The sequence below is a fragment of the Artemia franciscana genome, chromosome 3 (assembly GCF_032884065.1).
Source record: "Artemia franciscana chromosome 3, ASM3288406v1, whole genome shotgun sequence".
NCBI classification, from domain to species: Eukaryota; Metazoa; Arthropoda; class Branchiopoda; order Anostraca; family Artemiidae; genus Artemia; species Artemia franciscana.
This window is the reverse complement of record NC_088865.1, coordinates 11,443,332-11,463,725: the sequence shown is the minus strand read 5'-3', so window position 1 is coordinate 11,463,725 and position 20,394 is coordinate 11,443,332. Positions and strand designations below refer to the sequence as shown.

Sequence of the window (20,394 nt, the reverse complement as noted above, 5' to 3'; positions counted from 1 at the left end):
CTTATACATTACCAAAGGTCGGTTAACTGAGGCTTGTCCGTTTTACCATTCGTTGGTGTTGATGAAGGTTTGGATTTAACAAAGGTAAATGACGGGGGGCCTAATGGGGAATATGATTTCGTAACAGCGGGGGTAGAATGATTAAGGACTTGAGTATGGGCGGTAAGGGTCTAGACCACTTTTCGGTGCTTTCATCAAGTCCTCATAAGAGCCAATTGCCGGAATAATAACTCGATGAGGTGAGCTGGACAGGAGATGGTGGAATTGAGGAATTTACGATACGGGAGGGATAAGATCTAAGTGATGCCTATCAGTTTTATCTGTGGGGGATGCCCAGTCTTTGGTAATCTGTATGTGCTTGTAATTTGATTTTCTTGGCAAAAAAGTCGAACGGGCGAATTCTATTTTGACATTGAAAGCCCATCAGTAAAGTTTAAATACTTTGTATAGTTTAAATAGTTATTCAATCAGTATTCGGTAATCAGTAGTTTTAATCAGCATCAGTAAATACATAAATATAGTTTAAATAGTTTTTCCAAGTTGTATAACAGTTAAGTTGTTAACTAGTTCTTCCAAGACTGTTTTTACTGACCGCAACACTAATTGAGTTGTGTTTTCTAATTTTCTTCTAACTTCTATTATTAGCTTGTTTTTTTTTTTGTATTATTTTTTGTAATTTAAAAGGAATGTGTGATACATATCTCAAATTGATCAGGGAGAAGTGGCTCTAAATTCTGTCTAATTCCTATTTAACAAAGGTCGTTTTATTTAATCTTTCTTTTTTTTTCTTCCATATGGTTGTCTGATTATAAACAAATAGTATAATCATAGTTAACCTTAGTATAATGGTTAACCTTACTTTATAGTATAATAATTAACTATACAATCTTAGTTACGCAGACCCAAATTTTGTTCTTTTTAGTGACCTGAATTTTAACCAAAATCTTGACAAAACCAAATTTTCGCTCTTTTCAGTGACAAAATTCCAGAAGTTTTCTATTTAAGGGTTTTTAGCTCGAGGGTTAAGAGCTTCCTCTTCTTGTGTTTTGACCTCTCGTGTGTGCAGGCGCTCTTGTGGTAGTTGAGGTGTTTTTTAACAGTTTTGTGCATGTTCTATTATGCCGTGATGCTCTTTTTTTTCAGAATATCTGAGCAATATATTTGAAGATATGGGTTTGGAGTTGTCATCTCCTTTATGTGAAATTCTAAGCTATCTTAAAGGAAGTGAAACAACAACACCGTTTAATCTTAAGGAGACTCTGGAAAAATTATTTCGATGAAGTATTTATGGTGTGGGATTTGATTTTTTAGTTTCTAGTTTTTTTTTGTTTTTTTTTGGACATAAACAGAGCTTTTACAAGTGTAAATTACCAAGGAGTTGGCCATTTTGTTTTGTGGACGAAATAAAGGTGTACTAGATATGTTGAAGATATTGGTTGTTGGCTTTTTCTGAATTTCTAAGTAATGCAATCTCAAATCTATTTTAAGAAAAATCTTTTTTTTTTCAAAACTCAGCCTGTGTCTTCAAGGCAATCTTTTATGCCTTAGGAATAAGGAAGGAATGGATATAGGGGCGTGAAAAAGTTGGAGTGTAATTTAGGATATCAGTCCATTCCTACAACTTTCACTGAATTCTCATCGATCAGTCACTAATATCAAAAGGACTTCTGTTTTAAAGTGAGAAGATGTTTTTGTATTTTTTAGCCATATACCAAAATGTATAAACTGTACTACAGAACATAGACTTTATTTAGACCCTGTTTGAAAGACCAATGATCATTGCGTCATTATATTTAGTGTTCAAACAATGTGAAATTGCCTAAAATGACCAAAAAATTTAACTTAGTATAATCTAGCTTACATTTATTGAAAATTAATAAGATAGGATTAAAAAAATAACTAAAGAAATTAAATGTGTAGATCATTCGCACTTGTAAATTATTTGAGATATCTCTCCCATTTGATTAAAAAAAAAGTAACTAAAGAAATTAAATGTGTAGATCATCCGCACTTGTAAATTATTTGAGATATCTCTCCTATTTCCTCCCATCACAACTAATTGCAAAAAGTTAAGGAACAGGATTGAATAAATAACTGAATGAATTAAACAGATAAATCACCTACTTTTATAGATTATTTAAGATGCTCCAAGGAATTATCTCGCCATCATCACTAATTGGAAAATTTTTAGGGTTAAATTTTTAGTTTTTGGAACATATTGAGAATAAAATTCGTTTTTGTTTTCCAAAAATCCCCTTTCAAATTTTTTATGTGTGGCCATTTGCATTAACAATGAAACTTATGGGATTTCAGTTTTATTTTTTTTTTTACACTGACCTCATCCATAGTAATTTTGGAATTTTACCTACCAATTGATAACTTTAATGTACAACATATAGACACATGTATACCTTTTAATAGTTAGAATTTTTCTGTTATTATATGCTAATCTACAATAGTTTAAATCAAATTTATTTACAATAAAGCTTTTTATAGATAATGATTTCTTATTGAAAGTTATGTTGTCTGTCTAAGAAAGTTTGTTACCAAAAAGAAATAACCTGTTCAGTTTTTCTTAGATCGTATTAGATTAATTAAACAGAGAAAAAAAAGTTTTTTTTTTCAAACGAAAGTAAGGAAATTAAAAGTCAAGTAAGGAAAGCCTTTCAAATGAGAGCAAAGATAAATCTTAAAGCGAATAGAAATTATTCCGTTTACGAGAGGAACGGTACCCTCCTCAATTCCTCGCTCTATACGCTAAAGTCTTATAGTTCTGTAAAAGAAAAAAAAAAGAATCTAAGCATTCAGTGGTCTTTTTTGAGAAATTATTCTTAAAAAATTGGGACAAAAATTTCAAGTTAGTGTAAAGAGTGATAGTTTGAAGAGGGGTAGCCCCCCTCATATGTCGAATGATTTTTGTTTGTTTTCAATTCTAATGTTGTTCCTCACTTTGAAAAAACTTTTTTTTTTGTTTAATTTCTGATTGTTTTAAATCATGCCCGGGCCTAACCATGATGACCCTGAGTCTTCTAACGAGGATGGGAGATAAAAATTACTTTCTACGCCCTTCCCGTACACACACACACACACACACACACACACACACACACACACACACACATACACACACACACACACACACACACACACACACACACACACACACACACACACACACATACGGGTACCCCTTCCTATATTTATCTGACGGTACATGGAGAATTAAACGATTTGGGAATTGAGATGCGCATGTAGACAAATGGCAACCCACCCTTGCCAACACTACGACTCACCACCCCTCTATCATAATAGCTAATTATACATTATTGAAGACAGTTTTGTGAAAAAATCACATTTTTGTACGAACATGCCAATGTGCCGCATTACATTGTCTGCAACTGGGAAGCTCAACATGTATTTTTTATACTTTGTAATCATTGACTATCTCAAAAGTTTTAATTGACAACTTGGTCCTCTTTTGGGCAAAATCATAGTTTGGTGCCACAAATTGGCCGTCACTATCTCATGGCACAATCTTTTAGGTCACAGACAACTCTATAGTGCTGCCTATAGTAAAGAGCCATAAGGCTTCAATGCATTATTATTAACTTTTTTTTACCAGTGGCACTTAATATGGAAGAAGATGTCGTATAAACTTCAGAGGGAGCTCATTCGATTGAAAATCAGAAGTTCCAGTGCCCTTTTAAGAGGTAAAAGTTATCGGAGGGCAACAAGCCCCCTCCTTCCTCCAAGTTTTTCCCCCAAATGTATCAGTTCAAAATTTCAAGGTAGCCATTTTGTTCAAAAAATCACAAAAGTCAAATGACTATGCTTCTGGGGTAAAGGCTATAAGTTTTGCAAGTTGTGCATTGCTAACATGTAAGAATTTCTATTGGAAAAGAGGGTATGTTTTATCCTGGGTCTTCAAAATGGGTATTAAAATGAAACTTGGAGGAGATGTTGATAGGGATGCCAAACACAGCCAAAATACACTATGTGCTTTCTGGTTATGAAAAGGGAATATTAGCAATTTATAAAGAACAGAGAGGGTATTAAGTTGAAACTTTTCAGGGATGTTGAGGAGACATTGAAGAGAAACTGGAGGGTGACCTTCCCCCTTCTTCATGCCCTTTTAGGTGCAACTTCTGTTCAATCTGATGAAAATTTTGAATTTGTTCATTTTATTCAAAGTAGTTAAAAGGTCTAATAACTATACTTCCAGGGATAACATCCCCCTTATAGCCCTGGGCTAAGGATTGTAAGTTATGCAACTTATCAATTGTTTACAAGTAGGATTTAACAACGGGAAAAGGGTAGTTTTTTTCTGTGTATATGTGAAAAGCCTAAGGGCATTAAGATGAAAGTTTTAAGAATTTTTAGGGGTATATTATACTCGAAAAGCTCCGATGTGTATCCAGTTTATCAAAAAAGAAGATCTGGCATAATTTAAGAACGACTAAGGGTATGAAGTTTAAACTTTCAGGACATGTTGAGGAGGGTGTTGAAAAAGGGTTGGAGGGCTGCCTACCCCTTCCCATGTCGTTTTTAGTTGCCCACCCTTCAAAAATATTCGATCAAAATTCTGAAACAGACATATTGTTCAAAATAGTTTAAAGCTCAAATAATTATGCTTTTGAGAACGACATAATCCCCCCCCCAAAGGTTTGGAGAGGGATATCAAACACAATAAACCACACTATGTCCATGCTGGTTGTCAGAGGGACGTATCACAAATATCTAAGTAACGGCTTAGGGTATTAAATTAAAACTTCAGGGGATGTTAAAGAGTTATAGAAGGGCGAACAGCCCCTTCTGACCTTTTTAGATGCTCTCTTCCCTCCCACTGATAAAAATTTTGAAAAGTGATTTTCTTCAAAACAGTTAAAGATTCCTGTAGCCCTGTCTCCGGGGATGCACCCCCCCTTCCACCCCCAGGGTAAGGATTTTAAATTGTGCTGTTTGCTCTTTTATGCGTGCAGGATTTATCATTAAAACAATAATAATTTATTTTTAATCGACATCATATACAAAGATGAGAATTGAGGAGCATATAAAAATAAAAGAACAAAATACACTGCATATATTAAAACATAAAAAGTTTAAAGAGCAGCATAAATAAAGGAAACAAAAAACACTCAAGACACGGAAACATAACAAAATGAAACTAAATACGGAAATAGGTAGATAAGACGGTTAAACGGACCAAGACATGAAGGAGCATCAATTAATAATATAGAACATAATATTAGAAATATTTGAATAATATCTGTTACTGAATATATTGAAACTAATATTACAATTACCGAAACATCGGGAAAAATAAACCAGGAATATAATCAAGAATAAAGAATACTGCTAAAACAGCCATAAAAATTAAGAAATGATCACAAAAACTAGAGTATATTATTTTTTTTTACCCAATTTACAATAGTAAACAAACGTGGATTAAAAAAAAAAGATGAAACAAACAAAAAGAAAAGAAAAATAACTTATGACTGAAAAAACCTGATTAAGCGGTGATGTGGAGAAATACAGAAACAAGCGATATCTGAAAGCTTTCTGCTTAGTACTTCCAATTTTGCAGTAATATCAGGAATATAAAGTTTTTTTAATAAGAATCTGGTTTTCAGTTCAAGGGGGAAGAAACGACAAAATTTATTTACAAAATCTAAACGATTAAACTAGATTCTTTTGAATTCTTTTTTCTTGAGAAGGGTAAAAATTCCAAAATTAAAAAGAATTGAAGGGTCACAAAAAGTTGAGTATAATTGGCCAACGCAAGTTTAATATATTTACCTCTTTTGCCAACGGTCATAGCATATCCTAATTGGATTTTCTCATTAATATCTGAGACTTTCCGCTGGCGAAAGCTTGGAAGACTATTAGTAAAGGATATACCGAAAAATAGAAGAGAATCTACGAGAGGGATAGTAAAACCACTACAACGAAAGGGAGTACTAGAACTTGCTTCAAAAGAAAGAAAGTCACAATTATTTACATTAAGAGAAAGGCCTAAATCTGAAAAAAGAAGTGGTAGCACGAGAAACTATGTTAGATAGACAGTTTTAGTTCGGCTTAAGGACACAAAAGCAATGTCTAAGGAACGGCCGAGGGTATCCAGTTGAAACTTTAAAAGCATGTTGAGAGGGATGTTGAAAAAGAAACGGAGGAACCCCCCCCCCTCCCCTCCTCTCTACTCTTGCCCTTTTAGATACCCCCTTAGCATTGATAGAGAATTAAAAAAGCCATTTTTTAAACAGTCCTGACATCTAATAGCTGTGCCTCTGGGAATGCCCCAACCCCTGGGGCAATTGTAAATTATACGACTTTTCTATTTTTCACGTGCAGGATTTATCATTGGGAAAGGGAAATAATTGATCCTTATTATGTCTGAAAAGGCTAAGGCAAAATTTCGGGAAATATTGATGGTATGCTTAGCTAAATCAAAAGAAATTGTCTGCATCCAAGTTATCAAAAAGGCGCATCTCTAATACCTTAAGAACGGGTAAAGGTACTAACTTGAAACTTTCAGGGTCACTACTACTATTGCAGCTGTAAATGAGACTGGTTGCGACTGCAATTGTGGCTACTTCTAACTGTGACCGCAACTGCTACCACATCTACTTTTTACTAATTTCAGAGAATGTTGAGGGGGACGTTGAACTTTGAAACTTGTATATTTAACAAACATCACATTTATATTTGAAACTTTGATATTAAAAAAAAATGCTTTCTTATTAGAATTGGCTATATTGAAAAGCTTGAAACTTCAGCAATCAAAAATGAACACAAATTAATTATAAAAACATTCAAAAAGAAAAGGCTATTTAGGGAAAAGTAAAGAGCCACATTAAACTTAAGACCGTCAGAAACAAGTTCTTATAATACATCAAACTCAAATCGGTCAGAAATCACTATCAATGGTAATTGAAACCCAATCTGAAACAAATTAAATAAACAATCACAGCAGACACAATGTAAATGAATAAAAAAAAACTTAAATCAGTAAAATTTAACTTCAGTTTTCAAGTAAAACTTAAAACCAATGAGAAATACTATGAACATAGCCTACTGCGTCATTTGCGTTTTACTGAAAACGAACTATATTTTAGGTATTTTTTTTAATACTTAAAACATTGAAAATGAAAATTACATTGCAACAAATTCTTGAATTGCTGAGCTTTGAGCAATTGCTATCATTACATATCAAACATTCAGTTAATTGTATTCGTTCTTTCCAAGGGTTGTTCAAGACATGTATAGTTCTCAATAAAACACAGCTCACGCACAGACTTTTTACTTTTACTGTTAGGCAAGGGGGTAAGAGCCAAACTCCTGTTTGTAATCCATTAGTATTGACCTGAATGTTGATAAATTGAAGAAAATTTTAGTAAAAAAAACATTTTCAAAGAAAAGGAAAGAGCCATATTAAAATTAAGAGCCATATTAAATTCCTATAATAATTTAAACTAAAACCGACCAGAAATTACTTACTTACTTAAGTCCCAACCAGCCTGGTGGTCATCTCAGGTCCTATATCCTCACGAGCGAATGTACTTGTCGCCTATACTGCTCTCTGTTCTGTGCCATTGTGAGAGGACTAGGAAGGCTGCAGTCGCATATGCTCTCCTTCCAGCACTTTGAAGGGTGACCGTGAAGGCGAAAACCGTGGATGCGACTTTCGAAGGCAATTTTTGGTAGTTTGTCGTTGCACATGCGCTGGACGTGACCAAGCCACCTGAATTGTTGGATACGAACCCTGTTCAGGATAATAGTTTTATACTGCAGTCTCTTGAATAGGTCGGTATTTGAGACTCGATCTACATATTTTATGCCTGCGATTTGACGCAGGAGCTTTGTCTCAAACGCAGCGAGTCGCCTGGAGTCATTTACTCTGACTGTCCATGTTTCACAACCGTACATAGCTACAGGAACGATAATGGAGCAGAATAGTTTAAGTTTTAGCTTCACGGAGATTTGATTTTTCTTCCATATTGGCATCAGAGCTTTGAAGCTGGCGTTACGCAGAGCGAGGCGTCTTTTGATGTCCACTGAGTTATTTGTGTCGCTCATGATCTGGCTCCCCAGATGACCAGAAATTACAATTGAATAAAAAATTAAAACTCAAAAGGGACAGAAAGTAAGTAAACAATCAAACAAACATGCAAATAGTAGGTGCAAATATTAATGAATAAATTAATCTTAAAACAAGTAAGAATTAAACTGGATATTCAAATCAAACTTAAATCAAACAAAATCACTACAAACAGGAGTTCAGATACTGCCCTTCCTCTCCCCCAACCGTAAAATTCTTGAGATTGCTGCGTCACTTGCACCTTACTGAAAACTTTTCTGAAAAAACTCTTACTGAAAATTTTCTTTTATATATAGTATAAAAGTATAACAAATACCATATAATATTGCTCATTTCTGTTTGGTCAAAGCTCAAGTGAATTCTCGGATCTTAGTGGTGCTGGTGTAGATTACCATGTTCTTTTGTCCAGAATGAAGGCCCTATTAGGTATTATGATATTCATATTTGTATTCTTCTCCAACCCAAATAACAATAAAATTTGTCAATAAGGGCACCACTATCATTAACCAAGGCATAATCCTCTGGCCTACGCATAAAATACTTCCTACCCCCTTAGCAAAAATCCTTTGGATTTTCCTAACGTCCTGATGGTCCAAAGTTATATGCATTCTACCATATCTAATAAGAGAGCTGGCAAAATTTTATTTTAGCGACTTTTTCGCTTGTCTATTTCTTTTCAAAATTTGAGTGTCTTAATCTTTGTTAATTGGTAACATAGTTCACTGATGCTACGTGAAGAAGAAGCAATCGAAAAGCCCATATTTTCCCATTCAAAAATGCTTGAAGAGGATGAAAAGCCTCCAGCCCCTCCTGTTCGATTAGCATCACAAACAAGGTTATTTTTTCCTTCATTAGCAGGTTTCAGCCTAGTGATAAAGGTCAAGCCTATGCTAAAGCGATACCACCAATTGGCTAATATAAAATAGTAGGCACACAGTTTATAGGCCTATTTAGAGGAAAAACCTGTAGACAAACATCATATACGGGGAAAAAATGTCTAGCCACCTAGGTGGCTAATATGAATTACAATTTATATAAGCCTATATGGAATCTTAAAACTAGCCAAGCAGTTGGCTGTTAAATTTCACCTATAACCTCTAAAAGAATTAAAGGCAGAGAAAAAGCAACTAGTAGCCTAACTGAAAATTAAGGTAAAATGTTGCTTTGTCAAAATTTCATTATGTAGAGACCTGTAATGTAGGCAAATTTCAGGGCCCTCTAGAGAGAGAAGGAGTAGAGGTGAGTACTTTAAAATACCTTCCTGGAACATACTTTAGCCTGTAGGCTCATCCCTGAAAGTTTCATTTTCCTAACCTAAACACTTTTCTGAGAAAACTGTTATTAATAGTTCTTATGTGCAACAGTAGAACACAGATTTTTTACTTATCACTTGTTGCCTCTGATACTAATTGAAATTACAATTTGTTCCTCAATGTTTCAAGAATGGTATAACTTTTTTCATATTTACAGTAAAAATTTGAAAAAAAAAAATTCTTAGAGACTCCTTCTACCTACATATGGAGTAAGACCAATACTGTTGAAAATACCCAATGATAAGTAAAAAAAACTGTGTTCTACACTTTTGCACATAAGAACTATTAACAACAGTTTTGTTTTGCATGGTTTTTGATTTTTGATGTAGCCTATATAGATGTATCAGCTAGCAATTATTAGTGACACAATTTTTGTCTCTGCATATATGGGGTTTAGTGAAAGGTGTCAGATTATCACAAACTATGGGGTAAGTTTGGGTAAAATTCTAGTTAATTGACTTCTTGCTATTGCAGAAAGGGTTTAGGTTAGGAAAATGAAACTTTCAGGGATGGGTCTAAAGGCAAAAGTATGCCCTGGGAAGGTATTTTGAAGTACCCACCTCCACTCCTTCTCCCTCTAGAGGGCCCTGAAATTTGCCTACATGACAGGTCTATACCTATTGAAATTTTGACAAAACAACATTTTACCTTAATTTTCAGTTACTAGCCTAGTTGCTTTTTCTCTGCCTTTAGTTCTGAAAATGCAATTCCTGTTATTTGAGTAGAATTTTGAGCCATATCAATGTTTTTTTTTTCTTCAAAATTTAGGAAATGTATTTACATATCTTTAAAACCTTATAAAAAGGAATTGAGCAAAGTTATGAAGCTGAAAACAATTTTGTTGTACTTCAATTAAGCAGAAGATCTATTTTGCAAGGTTTGACTTTTATAACACACATATTTTTAAAGGTCATCAAAGGTCAGGGCCCTCTAGAGGGAGAAGGAGAAGAGGTAGTTGCTTCAAAATACCTTCCCAGGAAATACTTTAGCCTGTAGGTTAATACCTGAAAGTTTCATTTTCCTAACCTAAACCCTTTCTGAGATAGCAAAGAAGTCAATTAACTAGAATTTTACCCAAAAATGTTTTCAGTGATTAAACAAACATAAAAATTGGTACTTTGAATGTTACAACATAAAAAATAACTATTGTATTGATATTTTGACTGGCAAATTCAGACAATTAAAACTGGACTTATTAGGAGTTTCAGATGCTCATATCCCAGGGGTAACAAGAATGAAATTAGGTGGAACAGAATTTATTTACTCAGGTATAAAGGACAGGGGACATAGACAAGGAGTAGGGTTCTTGATGAACAAGGAAGCTTCTAAATCTTGTTTAAGCTGAGAAGGTATTAATAATAGAATACCAATTGCTCATTTTATGACTAAAAAGTTCAGGGTATCAGTTATAGTAGTATATGCCCCTGTTGAACCAACTGAAGGAGATACAGTGACTCAGATGAATTTTATTTACAGTTACAGAGCAAATATAAGATACAGTAGACAAAGTTATTACTTAAAAACAGCACAGTTTAGAAATTGTAGAGAATGTGTTGACCAAATTTTCACTCTTAGGTTACTAATTGAGAACTGCCTGAGTTGTCAAACTTGTTTAGTCCTCAGTTTTATAGGTTATGAGAAAGCATTTGATTCTGTTGATAGAAAAGCTTTAGCAAATATCTTATTCTTTTATGGTATGCCAGATAAATACATTAAAGTGAATAACACTGCTGCAATTAAGGTGAGAAACAAGGTCAGGAACTGGTTGTGTAAAGACAGTGCACTGAAGATGTTAAAAGTAGAATAACCAAGACTCAGTGTGTTTTTTCAGAGTTGAAAAAAGTTTGGAAGAATAAGTAGATAATTCTGAAATCCAAGATTAGAATATTCAAAGCTACAGTGATGAGAGTGGTCAAATATTGTTTTGAAGCTTGGGTACTCCAAAAAATTTGACAAAGATGTGCTAGATGTTTTTCAGAGAAATTGTCTACTGATTGTTGTGGGTTCCTATCTGACTGAGTGTATCTCAAACAGTAGGCTGTACAAAAAGTTTGGTTCAGACCTGCTTTTTTAAGCTATAATGTGAGAATGGTTGTGATTCTGAAAGATGACATATTGCTAAAGATTGTCCTTTTCACCCAACTGTCTAGGGCTTAATGGAAGTAGGTTGTCTGTGATTGGGGTTGGAGGATGTCATAGAGAAAGGTTTAAAGGAAATGAGAACTTTCTGGGAGGGTCTAAAGAGCAAGGCTTTGAGTAGATGGGGATGGAGGAGAAGCATGCCCAGCTGTATGCAAATTATAATTGATTTGAAATACCAATTAATTTAGATTCTTCCTTTCCCATCATTTTACTATATTTAGTTGGGAGGGGTGGGGATATGGAATATCTTACTCCTTACTCTTCATCACCTAATGATGTTTAGACTATTTGGCTTATATCAAACAACTTTATGTATTGACGTCTTAAATATAGCCAACCAGTTGGCAATTGAAAAACAGTTGCAAACAGCACACACAAAAATATTAAACAGCAAACTGGTTGGCTACTGAACTAAGTCCAAGTATGTACAGGAAATGAAATTAGTAAAGTATGACTGTCTGCCAACAAGAGCTAACAATTTTTTTTAATCAGGGGGGGGGAGTAGGGATAAGGGTGTTGTTTGGACTTTATTTAAAAAAGCGGGTAAGAGGAGGGTTGGGGAAAAGGGGGGTTACAGATGAGGTGGCCAGGATTAGGAAAGAATTTGATTATTTTAGCAGATTACAAACTATAATTGATCTGAAGTTGCAGTTAGAGGTATTAGGAATTGCATTTTTAAAAAACAAAAGCAATTAAAAACTGACTGAAAACTCAATAAGGTATTTGTTTTGTCAAATTTAAAAAGGTAGCCTACATCAATACAGTGCTACATATCCTAAAAATAAAGAAAAGCTTGAGAAAATAGAATTGCATCTCAGAGTATTTTTTAGGCTCTAGATTCATTCCTCTAAATCAACTAATTTCCAAGATAGCTAGTGACCCTTCAACTAGAACTTACCTTTTTTTCTTTTCTAAAATTACCTTAAGTCATAACTTAAAGGAGTTTATGGATTTCTACACAATTCATAATGAGTTTTAGTACCTGCTTTTATTACCTTGATTTGCAGCCTGGAGATCTCTAAGAATCTTTTCTTGAAGTTGATGTCTGAAGTTCTTTTCATTGTTGTTTAGTGACCAGGTGCAATTAGATGATAAATAGCTTCTCAGTCAAGTTTACACTCCCTTGAGGACCACTCATTATTCTGCCTTTATTGTTGAAAATGTCAACAGATTCAGTAGTAATTGTGTCTTCAGAGAGTTTATTCCAACCATTGACAATTCTTGAAGAAAAGTAGACTGCTGAACAAGTTTCAGCCAACAATCTCTAGTTCTTGAATTAGGATAAACAATAGGACACACTGCTGGGAGAGTAATAACCTTCATTAACTTCTAAGTTTGAATGACATCACTTCTATTTCTTCAGCACAAAAGTGTTAGGAGTTTTAAAAGAGCTAGTCTTGCAGGGTAAGAAAGCTCCTGCATGTGGATATAAGTTTGGTGGCACATCTCCAAAACTTTTATGCCTTCTTTAAAATACCAGGAGGCTAGAGACATTCCAACTTGAAGCTTGGGATAACAAATGGCTAATGAGTAAACATAAGACTAATAATTTAGGAGGAACAAGTGGAAAGGGTATGCCTAATCAGTCCCGGAATTGAAAATGCAATAGTAGCAGACTTCTTAGCATAGGTACTAAATTTAAGTTTGTTGTCAATTTTGACTCCAAGGTCTTTCTTGTCATTTATAAAGGAGATCAGGTGATCTGAGAGAAAATAAGAGCAACAAGGATTCATTTTGCCTAAGTAAATGATATGGCACTTGGAAAAACTTCAAATATTTACAGATGAACTGTCTGACGACAATGCAAACAAAATAAATTTGCCCTTTTATTTAGCAATACCTTTTATGGTCATTTCACTGATCCCTTAATCAAGACACAACTGTTCATTTGAGATGCCACTTTCATTTTTAACTATTTCTAACTTATTTCAATAGTTAGTTCAATAGAAAACGACTGTTTTCTGTTTAGTGTAGAAATCATGCATAATACCAAAGCACATAGTGGTATTAACATACCACTCAATGCCTTTTCTTATGCTCTTTCCTAATATAATAATCACTTTTGACGCAAATTCACTTCACCCCATCCCTATAAACTAATTCAGGGTATATATTTGAACATTAAAGGGGGGGGGAGGGTAAAGTTCGAACTTATCTTTATAGTCACAATTGCATCATTTGTCCAAATTTAATTTTTAATTGTGTGAGAATGGCCTTCCTTCTACTCAGCATGATGAATTTATTCCCTGATGTTTCTAGTGTAGGAAATAATCTTTTGTATGTCAGAAGAGAGCATAAACAAATATATTATTGTTTCAACTTGCCTGTTTTTTATACTTATGTACTGTCCATTTTGTGGCAGTTGTATTTTAACCTTTATTGTTCTGTAGGGTGTTATGGATCTTATGATTCTGCAGTTTATTACTTAACCACTATGTTTACAAAAGATAAAGATATTCCATTTCTTTCACAATTTGTAACTCATTTGATTATTACTTTTAATTATTAATTTATCTATATGAGTTAGTAGTCTAGTAAAAATGTGGTTTAAACCTCAAACAAATTGCTATACAAATGATTCTTTCACTACCCTACTAAAAAATATGTACTGATTCCAAATCCAAAAAGTTTGCCACTCTAGCTCTTTCAAAAATTTGAGTTTTTTTTAGGTTGAGGTTGAGAGTGATTTTTTTGAATGTAGATAGATAAGATAGATAAGATATTTATTTCAAAAAAATCACTATCACAAGCCCTCAAAGGGCCGAATTCGGACTTCGGAGTCGACTAATAAATCAAACAAAGCAAAAAACACAAAGCTAATAATAATAAATAATCAAATTATGAGTCAAATAAATAAATAAATAAATATATAAGTCAGAAAAAAAGGAAAGGGGACAAAAAAGTATAATAACACAGAAATGAACAAGAAATAAACATATATATCTACAAATTAAAAGGGACACTAAAAAAAAGTCCAAAAACTCACAAAAAAAGAACAAAGCATAAAACACACGAAAAACACATATGAATTAAAAGGGAAACTAAACCAAAACAGCGGGAGGCAAGCAAATTAGTGTAACGACCTAAAGCACCTCACAAAAAAAAAGAAGGGCGGGGGAGAAACTAGTTGGCTATTTTATTTATTTTTTCTGTGATGAAGGGGACAAAGGTTTTTTCATATCTGGAAGTAACGCAGCGAATGGGAGACAAAACTGGGATAGGCTCAGAAACAGCTCGAGGCTGTCGTAATCTGGATGGTGAGTGACGTTTGGGGAAAATATTTGCCGTCCGAGGGTTTGTTATTGCATTTTTTGAAAAACGGAGGCACAACGACGACCTCCTTCGCTCAAGGGTTTCCAAACTAGCTTTTTTTAGGAGCAGAGAGTAAGGCACCTTGCCTTCTTTGAAAATTATTCGCAAGGCTCTTTTTTGGATTGACTCAATTTTGTCTGACTCTTCACAGGAAATGCCAGGGTGCCAAACTGGACAAGCATATTCAAGATGCGGACGGACAAAAGACGTGTACAACCTTAAGGAGTGAGAAGGGGGGACGCTATATTTATTTAGGAGCTTAAGGAGGGCGATAGACGCATTAGCTTTATGGATATCTTTAACGTGGATATCCCACTTTAAATTTGAAGAAATTGTGACTCCAAGTAATTTAACCGAGGATGCATAAATTTCAGGAGGGATAGGATTAAGAAAACAGGGCGAGGATTTGAGGAAACAAATTGGCATTATCATGGACTTAGAGGGGTTTACGGTCATATCTAGGTCCAAAGCCTCACTTCCAATTTCATTGAGAATACTCATAGGGTCACTTAGTAAATTTCTGAAGCAACTTTCAACAATCGTTAGGTCAGAATGTAAAGAATGTTGTCCTAAAAAGACATTTCTGAAGTTAAGAAGTGGTTTAGGGTTTGATTTAACATCCCTACATACATCAGAACATGAAAGCAACTTGGATTGAACATGGAGAGGGTAAGGTAGTCTGTGAGGCAAATTTGAGGTAGATACTGACTTTTTTGAAAATCGTCATTGTCCAAGAGTTTCTACATTTTTTGTTCAACAATGTAGTAGAAAACCATCTTGCATACAAAGATCAAAAAAGGATTTTTAAGATTATAAAAAGCATGTTTTAGGGTTTTAACAAAAAATTCTTATTTTTCAATTGGAACAAGAATAATTCCTGCAAATTTTAACAGAATCGCCGAAGTTATTATGTAAACTGCAAAAGTATTTATGGTGTCTGAGTGATAATTTTAATTTTTCAATTCCAACTTGAAAAATACCTGGAAATTTCAAAATCAGTTTGGTTTTCTTTTCACTTCAATTGACTTGTTATGTCATTTTATGTGTTAAGTTATTTTATGTGTTCTGACTGAAGTAGGAGCAAGAAGCATAAACAAATCAAGTAAAAAGCAAAAAAAACTTCTGTGACGACTGTTGTGGGGGATTGTTTTCACAAGTCATGCCAAAGTTCTTACACAAAGGCAATTCTTAGTCAAGCAAACATGACTTTAAAGATGTTGGAAAGATTGTCCTCTTTCTTGTGGATTTTTCACCTCACACAAAGGAGCCATTTATCAGGAATATAGTACCTGGCAAGATTTCGAGTGAGCTGGTGCATGTAGACGAGTCTATACCAATAGTTTGGAAAATCCTGGATGTTGTGACTGAAAAAGACGCAAATGTGTAAAATTTCAAGAAGAAAGCAACTGCTATACTATGAGAGTGCAAAGTAACCTGAAGTTAGCAGGAGAACTGCCTACCATTGACCCTGCTTTGATGTTTCAGAGGCTTGTCACTGTTGCAAAGAGTTCAGATGAAGAACTCCTGACGTTTTTCAAGTACGAACTCTGCTTCCTGCCAGCTTTGTTATTTGAGCTGAATGATCCACTTCGGTTTGCGGACAAACCAATGCTTGCCAATGCGATTTGGCGCAAAGTTGTGGGTCTGCAGCTAAAGACTGATTGCTTACGTAAAAGCTTGGATGAACCTCAGTATATACTAGATGACGGGGCCCTTGTATATCGTTTGTCTTGGAGAACTGCAGCACTGTACGCGGGTATATGCATCAAATATGTCGACTATGTAAAGCAAAGATATGGAGGTGCTTTCTTAGTGTTTGATGGGTATTTATCTAGACCCTCAATCAAAGACGTGAAACATGGGAGGAGGAGCAGATCTAAAGGCTTGTCCTAAGATCAGCATTAAGCTGCAGATGCCTTGTTTAATAAAAAAAGATGATTTCCTTAGCAACACAGAAAACAAGCAGGAAATCATCAGCATGCTGTCCAGGTACACTGTTTGATGCTGCGATGTTCTTGCAAAAAGCATGGCTTAAAATGTACCTGGGCTTGTGGCAATTGTAAAGGAATAAGCTGTTCTAACTGCAAAACAGTTGATACCAGAAACCTTCAAGATGATGGTAGTGAAGAAGAACAAATTTACTTTGACCAGAAGACCAGAATAACTTGCACTCTTTTTTGGCCTTGATTTGCAATCTTTTTAGACGTCAGCAGTTAGCAACCCTGATCGTAGCACTGCGCAACGGGTAAGCTATTTAAGTAACTAAAATATTGATGCAACTTAAAAAAGAACTATTCTATTTTCATAAAAAAAACATATCTTGAAAATAATTCTAATTTAGCTTTTGTTTTAAATTTCCCATTTTAGGCATGATGGTATGACCTTGCTTCATCCTGTTAACATACCTGTGGAAATGAAGCCCTTGCCCAAAGAGCCTGATTATGAAGAAAGGAAGAAATACAAATTGAAAGCAAAAGCAAAAAAGCTAAAGGACATGGATAAGCCAAATATATCACACCCTACAAATTTTGAACATACTGTCCATGTTGGATTCGATTCGACAACAGGCGAATTTACTGTAAGTGGGCTATTTTGTCTTGTCCTGGTTGTGATCATTGTTGAAAAACCTGATTTCTTTGCTCTACTATAACTACTTGTTTTCAAAAAACCATAAATTAAATAATTCAAAATCAGGCTTATTTCTTTAATTCATTTTATTATTTTATAAATTTTATTTGTATCTTATTTACTTTTATTCTTTACTTGGTTTACCTATTCCTGTTTTTGTATGGTTAGAGGTCTTAGCTGGCAAACTTATATTTCCCTTCCCTGCATGTAAATCAAATTCTTTTCCTGTTTTTTGTCTCTATTGTCAAGCCCCAATTTGTTGTGACTTCATTGTATTTTATGTAATTTTCCATCAATTCGGGGATTTATTTTCACTGTTAGGCCTACTTTGATCCTTTTCTCATTTTTGTGTGCTTACATGCAATGTAATATATACTGCTAGAAATTAGACAAAACTATTTTTACTGAATTTTTAGCATGATCACATAGAAATAGTAGGGTATCCTATCAGCAGTGCCGTATCCAGAGAGAAGGGGGGTGTACTGGGTTTACCATCCCCTCTTAATTTTTATCTAATTCATAAAAAGTAATAAAAAACACATATAAACACATTTTTGATACATTTTTTATTTTTTTTGTAAACCCTCCTATTGAAAAAAATACCCCCTCCCCCGAAGAAAAATCCTGGATACGCCCTTGATTACTATAGATACTGCGTGATTTTTGGAACCTCAACCAAAGCTTATTTGATTGCTCTTGTTTCTGTAGTCTTCAGATAAATGCTATTTTTGTGTTTTGACTCTTCCTTCCATTGTTTACATTTGCAAGTGTAAATGGAAGAAAATACTGAAAAAAATACAAATGAATGTGTAATATCAGTTTCTTATACTCATTTTCGGTTTAATAGAGTTCTTCGTGTTTCTTTGAAAAACTTCCTTTGTTTTAAAAAGTTTTTTAACTGATTTCTGTTTGTTTTCTATTAACATAGTCTTTTCAGGGAGAAAGAAAATATTATTTTAAAAGTTTTCGGTTTTTCTTTAAGAATTTATAGTTTGGCCTGCTATTTGTATGCTGGGGAAAATTTTTCAACAGGTTTAAAAACATACGCCCTTTTAAGAATCTGGACAAAAATAGTAGTGTTTAATTTAGTTTTATATCTCCTCTAGTTGACCTAAAGAAATAAAACTTGATACCATTCGCAAAAAAATTCTATTTATGCTCTTTGACAGCTTGGATACACTTACACTCTTTTAATTTAGTCAATGAGCATACACACCGTGCTTTTTTATTTAATCGTAAGCAATATTTAGTTTCTAAACATAATGGGCAAATTGCGTCACTGATGGGGATGACCTACGCAATAGCCCTAGAGATACAGTTGCAAGACCATTCAGCTATGCTGAACAAACTTGCTTTTTTAAATTTTGATTAGAAGTATTCGGAAAATTCTGAGCTAAAGAGGGCCGACTGCCCTCCAATAATTTTTCACTCTTCAAAAGGGTCCTAGAACTTTGAATTTCCAATCAAATTAGCTCATTTATAATATCAACGATATTACTAGCTATGATATAGCAGTGCCACTTATGATATTGCTTATATGCCCTTTTAGTGCTTGCAGGCGTATAGTTTTTTCGTTTAATTGAAACTCCCCCTAAACGTTTCAACTTAATGCCCTTTGTGCCATTAGTTACAGTAACCGTAGAAGTAGTATCAAAAGTATACACATAGTGTCTTCTGGCTCAAAATCTGTCACAACTTACCCTGAAAGGTCTAACTTAATAATGTAAGCCGTTATTGTGATGTTACTTTGTCACCCTATTGATAATCTACATGATCATTCCTCGGTTTGATTTAATTCAGCATCCGCCTAAATATTCCTTGAAAGCTTCACCTTAATACCTTTAGCTTGTGTAGTAGCAATAGTTGTAGTAGCATTAGTAGCAGTATGCAAATAGCACCTTTTTTCAACATCCCCTTCAACACCATTGTGTTTTGGAATTTTCAACTTAATACCATAAACTGGTCTGGAAGCAGTGCTGACACGTCCTCTTGACAACCTATGTAGGCATAGTGTATTTCAATTTCTTTCAATACAGTTACAATATTGTCCAAAACTTCGCCTTAATACCCTTAGGCTTATTAGTAGTAGCAGCACCAGTAGTTATAGAAGTAGCAGTACGAGTAGAGTTAATGATAGTAGTCTTAGCTTTAGTAGCATTATTAGTAGTAGCAATATTAATCATAGTAGCAGTAGTAGTAGTAGTAGTAGTAGAAGCAGTTGTATTACCTTACCTTAAACCTTAGTTCCCCCTGTGCCGCCAGAGGTACCCAGGGCGTCCAGAAAGAGCCGCCAATTATCCCTAATATGTGCTACTGCCCAGACATCTTCTCATTGGGGTTGGACTGTCAAATTAATAAACTTCAGGTCCCACTGGTATGCACAATGAAGTGTATTTTTTGCTTTCCTCTTCTTCGGGTTCCCTCTAGTTGCCACTCGATTACCGTTCTGGGGAGTCCATCGGGATAACTTGTCCCAAGTAGCGCCATCTTCGTTGGCGTAAGACATCTGTTACCAGGGGCTGATGCGTGATAGAGCAAACTATCTATTTAGTTATGTGGTCCCTCCAGTTAATATTCAGTATCCTGTGAAGACAGTTGTTCTCAAAAGCGAGAATCTTCTTTTCTTGCTGCTGGTTCAGTTTCCAACATTCACAGCTATAGAGGAGGGCAAAGAGTACGTTATTGTTGAACAGCATCAATCCCAGTTTCTGGGAGTACTTTTTCAATCGTCAAAATTGCTTTAGTCGATTAAAAGCTCAATTGGCTTGTCCAATCCTAGACTGTACCTCTTTTTTGCTTGATCCAGATAGTTCGACTGTACTTCAGAGGTATTTGTATTCTGCTACCTGCTCTACTGAATTGTCCCCGTACTTGATGCCAAGTGGTGAGTCGCTCGTTGCCATG

General features: G+C 34.6%; 3 protein-coding genes across 3 annotated transcripts in view; 2 read left to right on the top strand and 1 right to left on the bottom strand.

Moving 5' to 3' along the window:
* The window catches only part of LOC136024883 (conserved oligomeric Golgi complex subunit 7-like), a 55,517-nt gene extending 54,089 nt beyond the window's left edge, over positions 1–1,428 (top strand). The window contains exon 12 of the mRNA XM_065700414.1: positions 1,144–1,428. Coding sequence (XP_065556486.1) covers positions 1,144–1,280 — 137 coding nt within the window. The 3' untranslated portion in view covers positions 1,281–1,428. The remainder of the gene's footprint in view (positions 1–1,143) is intronic.
* Positions 1,429–7,533: 6,105 nt separating this feature from the next.
* On the bottom strand, positions 7,534–8,073 carry LOC136025457 (uncharacterized). Its single transcript, XM_065701489.1, has one exon. It carries the CDS (start codon positions 8,071–8,073, stop codon positions 7,534–7,536), a length of 540 nt encoding a protein of 179 aa, XP_065557561.1.
* Positions 8,074–8,809: 736 nt separating this feature from the next.
* LOC136024882 (serine/threonine-protein kinase PAK 3-like) overlaps positions 8,810–20,394 on the top strand; it is a gene marked incomplete in the record, with an annotated part of 50,882 nt that continues 39,297 nt past the window's right edge. The window contains 2 exon segments of the mRNA XM_065700413.1: positions 8,810–8,930; positions 17,230–17,440. Coding sequence (XP_065556485.1) covers positions 8,821–8,930; positions 17,230–17,440 — 321 coding nt within the window.